General features: G+C 44.2%; 1 protein-coding gene and 1 pseudogene across 1 annotated transcript; both read left to right on the forward strand.

Annotated features, from left to right (window-relative positions):
- The first annotated feature begins 2,317 nt into the window (after nt 1-2,317).
- LOC147418475 (uncharacterized) lies at nt 2,318-3,235 on the forward strand. The gene is made up of 2 exons (XM_086507114.1): nt 2,318-3,050; nt 3,132-3,235. The coding sequence occupies exons 1-2, from the start codon at nt 2,318-2,320 to the stop codon at nt 3,233-3,235; spliced, it is 837 nt and encodes a 278-aa protein (XP_086363240.1).
- Nucleotides 3,236-3,370: 135 nt separating this feature from the next.
- LOC147418476 (uncharacterized) lies at nt 3,371-4,160 on the forward strand (annotated as a pseudogene).
- Nucleotides 4,161-4,403: the final 243 nt, after the last annotated feature.

Genomic DNA, 4,403 nt, shown 5'->3' on the forward strand with positions numbered 1-4,403 from the left:
TCTCTCTCTCTCTCTCTCTCTCTCTCTCTCTCTCTCTCTCTCTCTCTCTCTCTCTCTCTCTCTCTCTCTCTCTCTCTCTCTCTCTCTCTCTCTCTCTCTCTCTCTCTCTCTCTCTCTCTCTCTCTCTCTCTCTCACTCAAAGTCTCAAAAAGAGCGCGCGCCGGCGCGCGCTCCTTCAGAGAGGTTATTTTTGGAGACTCCCTCCCCCCCTCTGCCTCTCTCTCTACCGACATGGCAAGGACTTGATATACACTAAAACAAAAAGGGTACCCATACACATTTACTGTTCTACTTGTTTTAAGCCAAGTACGCTACGTCAGCTTATTTTGTGCATGACTTATGTGACTTGCGTGGTACATTTTTGCATCCATCGACGCGTCTCGAATAGATGATCGGCCCCGTTGGTTCTATCGGCTTCGTCAAGCGCCCAATTACTCCAATAATCACTATAATGTTTCACACCGGGTCCCCGTCCATGCACGCCCACACCAAAGATAAATACCACTTGCCTCTTTTCATATGTAGTGGGGGACGTTTCTTCTTGCCTCAATACTCCTCTAAAAATAACCTCTGAAGGAGTACGTCGGCGCGCACTTTTTCAGAGACTTTGAGAGAGAGAGAGAGAGAGAGAGAGAGAGAGAGAGAGAGAGAGAGAGAGAGAGAGAGAGAGAGAGAGAGAGAGAGAGAGAGAGCTAGAGCTTTGAGGGCTATGAAAACTCAAAATCAAATTGAGGACTTAAAATTCTCTGAAAGAGGCCTTGAGAGAGAGAGAGAGAGAGAGAGAGAGAGAGAGAGAGAGAGAGAGAGAGAGAGAGCGCTCATGACAGACAATGCCAGGCCAAGAGAGATAATAGAGAGACTACATTGACGAAGAGGCATTGTCAGGCGTTTTTTGGAAAGTTTTTTCCGTGATTTTCTTTCATGATTAGATGTCGACAATCAGGTGTATCACTGCTCGATGGCTTCTCATTTTAACTTGGAGTAGATGATGTTAGGGAATTGCTTTCGTTGTCAAGTATTGATGGGTTTTTGATAGCATGCATTCATTGGTGTGTGTGATACTAATGCCATATGCCCTGTCATACCTTTGTGGGTACATTAGCGGTTGGCTAATGCCTATAAGCTCAAAAATTATTAAAACTTCAGCTTTGACAAACAAAAGAGGATGGAAGGCAGTAGTAACGGTGGCTTGATAGGACGTTTTTGACAAGTCAGGTGGTGGCAAGTAGAGAGGAAGCAAACAGCTTTGGGGCAAGTGGGCGAGCAGACTGAAGGGGGATAGTTTTGTGAGCTGAGGGGCCGTGGTAAGGCTCGTTAAAGAGGGCTCATGACTCTAGTCAGTGAGAACGTCAGAGATGATGGCGACCCCTGGGTGCGGGACAACGCCCATGTTGAAGGGCTCTGATCACAGAGGAGATCCCAAGCCCAATTTTGGAGGATGCTGATCTTAAGCGGTTGAAAGAGCAGCATCTCAATGCATGCTGACAGCTGAGTTACATGTGAGAAGCTTTGCAAATGTGATTTAGCAGGACAAGGTAAGATCAAAGAGGAAGGATCTTAGTATGCACTTGGTTTGTTTTCCTCTCAACCTGGTTGGCGATTGTTGTAGTTTCATGCTGTGAGATTGTTTTTTTTCCCCTAGTTGGTGTGTGCTTGTAAGCCCCCATGGCCAAGAGCTTGAGCCGACAATTTTGAGGCGGTCTTACAAGTTGAGATTGCAAGTGTTTTGTTTGCATCTATTGAAAGTTCAAACTGGTAGAGAGGCCTAGCTATAGAGGTGCCCCGTCTCGGCTTTGTTCTGTCATGTTTTTGGTGCCTTCCCACTGAGGACATTGGACTCAAGTACCTTTAGTTTTGGTAAGTCAGATAGCGAAGTGCAAACATGGTTAAGCTCAGTGATGCTTTGTTTTGGATGAATGATGCCATGCAGGGGTTGCAGTTAAATTGCCTATCAGAGTTGGACATGCATTGCATGAGTTTTTGTGCTCTCAAGTGGCAACTTGAGCTTCTTGAGGATGTGGTTTTAGATGCAAAGCAAGATAGATTCTTATTCATTGGCGCTCTTCCAGGACTCTTGGGCATTGAGGTTGCTTGCACGGATTTATTGGGTGTGAAGAGCATTGTTGACTTCTTGAAGCAAAACAAATGCTTTAAGCACGTAGATCAGTCTTGTGCTTCTTTGTGGGCTACACATGAGAGCTCTTCTGTTCCTTATGATGATTTTAGTAGTGCTGATGAGGTTGAGTCAGATGCATCTACTGAGTTTTTGTCTCTTGATGATTTTGAGCTTCATGCGGAGTCATCTGCAAGCATTAGCATGAAAGAGGAAAGCCTTGCGTGCATGTATGGCAATGATGTGGTTAGTTTGGATCCATGTTTGGATGATTGTAAAGATGAGGGCTTGTCAAGCTCTTTGTACTGGAGTTATTTACCTTTGGATGATTTTGGTTGTACTGTCGATGACATGCATGTTGACATTCTGGATGATGTCTTCTTTCCTCCATCTGATGCGTTGTCTTGGTATCCAGATGACTTGTGGGTATGTGGGCCCATTTGGGATGCTGATTTAGGTAGTGATTATGTTTGTGGCAGTAAGTTGCCTATAGGTGATTCTCTTGATTGTGATCAAAGGGTAGCATGCAGCCAAAGAGATGATTATGGGACTTGTGTAGCTGATGATGATGATCTGAATGACTGGGGATTTGATGAGCCAGATGTTTTCATGGATGAATCACTCCTTGTTAATGTGGAGAAAGCTCAAAAGAGGATTTCCGTTATGCGGGAATGTCGGTCTCTCTTTAATGAGAATGCTAATATGGAGAAGCATGTCGATGCCATGCATGGTAGTTGGACAGCTTCAGTTACTTTCGATGTATTTGATGGAAGTTTGAATGATGTTGTCCCTCTACTTGGTTTTGATGTAAAGTGTTCAGTCTATATAATGGGAAATTGTGTCTTGCTGATCTGTAAGTTTTGTTACACTGTGTGGGATCCTGGTGGCAATCTGCATTTGTTTCGAGAGGCTTTGAGCTTCCCTTTTGATCCAGGAGGTCCATGATACTGAATAATTTGTTTGTACAGTGTACAAAGTTTGTATTGAGGTGTTTGAGTTGAGTTTTTTCATTGACCAGTGATTGCCTCGCATGAAAAGGTACAGCTATTTCTATGCAGCTTAATGGAGATGGGTCAGACCACTGGACGTTATATTTTTAACAGCTTTTGTTGCCTTCTATAGTAAGTGTGGGGCTCTTGTTAAGGCAGAGAGGACTTTTCATGTGCTTCCTCTTTGGAATTACATATCCTAGCCAGTTCTTATTAGAAGCTACATTGGGCAAGGGCTTGCTAAGAAGGTCTTCATGATGTGAAGAACATGTTTAGCATAGTTGAAGAAAGGGATGCATTTTCGTGGTCTGTTTTGATGTCTACATATGTACAGCATGACGACCTGAGCAAGATGGCAATCCCACTTCATCATCAAAGTTACAAGAAGGCGTCCTCCATAGTTTTGGGGATCACACAGGAGGGTTTCACTATGATGTGGGTGTTGAACACTCTGAGCACGGGTTTCATTTTGGATATAAAGAGGTACCCTTCGTGGCTAGTTTACAGGGAACAACGAGTCTCTGCTCTCACATTGGCAGGGGTAGGCCAAAGAGAAGAAGGTAGTGCTACAGAGTCTTGGCAGTGTTGGCTGATGCCTCAATTGAAGCTCTATCAGAGAACAAGGAAGTTGCTATTTTGTGGTTTAAGAAGGACCTGCGGCCTGATGATGATGTAGGCCTCTCCTTAGTTGTAGCCTACCAGGCCCTCCTTCCAGTTTACATCTTTGATCCATACCTGCTTCGTGGTTGGTCACTTGAGATACTCGAGGAGTTAGTGGAAGCTGTAGCTGAATTGAAGCCTGTTTTGCAAGGGGTAGGTTCAGATTTAATAATCAGGCGTGGAAGTGTGAAAGCTGAAATTATTGCCTTGGCAGGAAGGTAAGTGCCACATCCATCATTGTTAAAGAAGAAATGGAACATGAGTGGCAGGAAGCTGTATTTTCTATTGCGGATGACAGTCTGAAAGACAATGGAAAGGGCTGCTTGCGAATGCTGGCTGTAGCTAGTAAGGAGGATAGTAGCATGAGAGGCTGGCCTGTTCGAACATGGTCTTGGTGAAGCTTCCTCATTGAGTACATAACAGTGGGCGAGCATGGTTTGTCAGTAAGCACTGAGGAGCTTTAAACGCATGAAAGGTGAGCAGATTTACCTGATGCAGTGACTTTGGTTTGAATCTGGAAATCATGTGGCACTGTAGGAGAAAATGAAAGGGGTGTAGAAATTATACTGAAATTAATCAGATAGGGGTGTTGATACCATGCTAAGTAGTGTTTTGGTAGACATGTCTACCAAATGCAGTTT

This window comes from Adiantum capillus-veneris, chromosome 30 (genome assembly GCF_014529385.1).
Source record: "Adiantum capillus-veneris isolate H3 chromosome 30, ASM1452938v2, whole genome shotgun sequence".
NCBI classification, from domain to species: Eukaryota; Viridiplantae; Streptophyta; class Polypodiopsida; order Polypodiales; family Pteridaceae; genus Adiantum; species Adiantum capillus-veneris.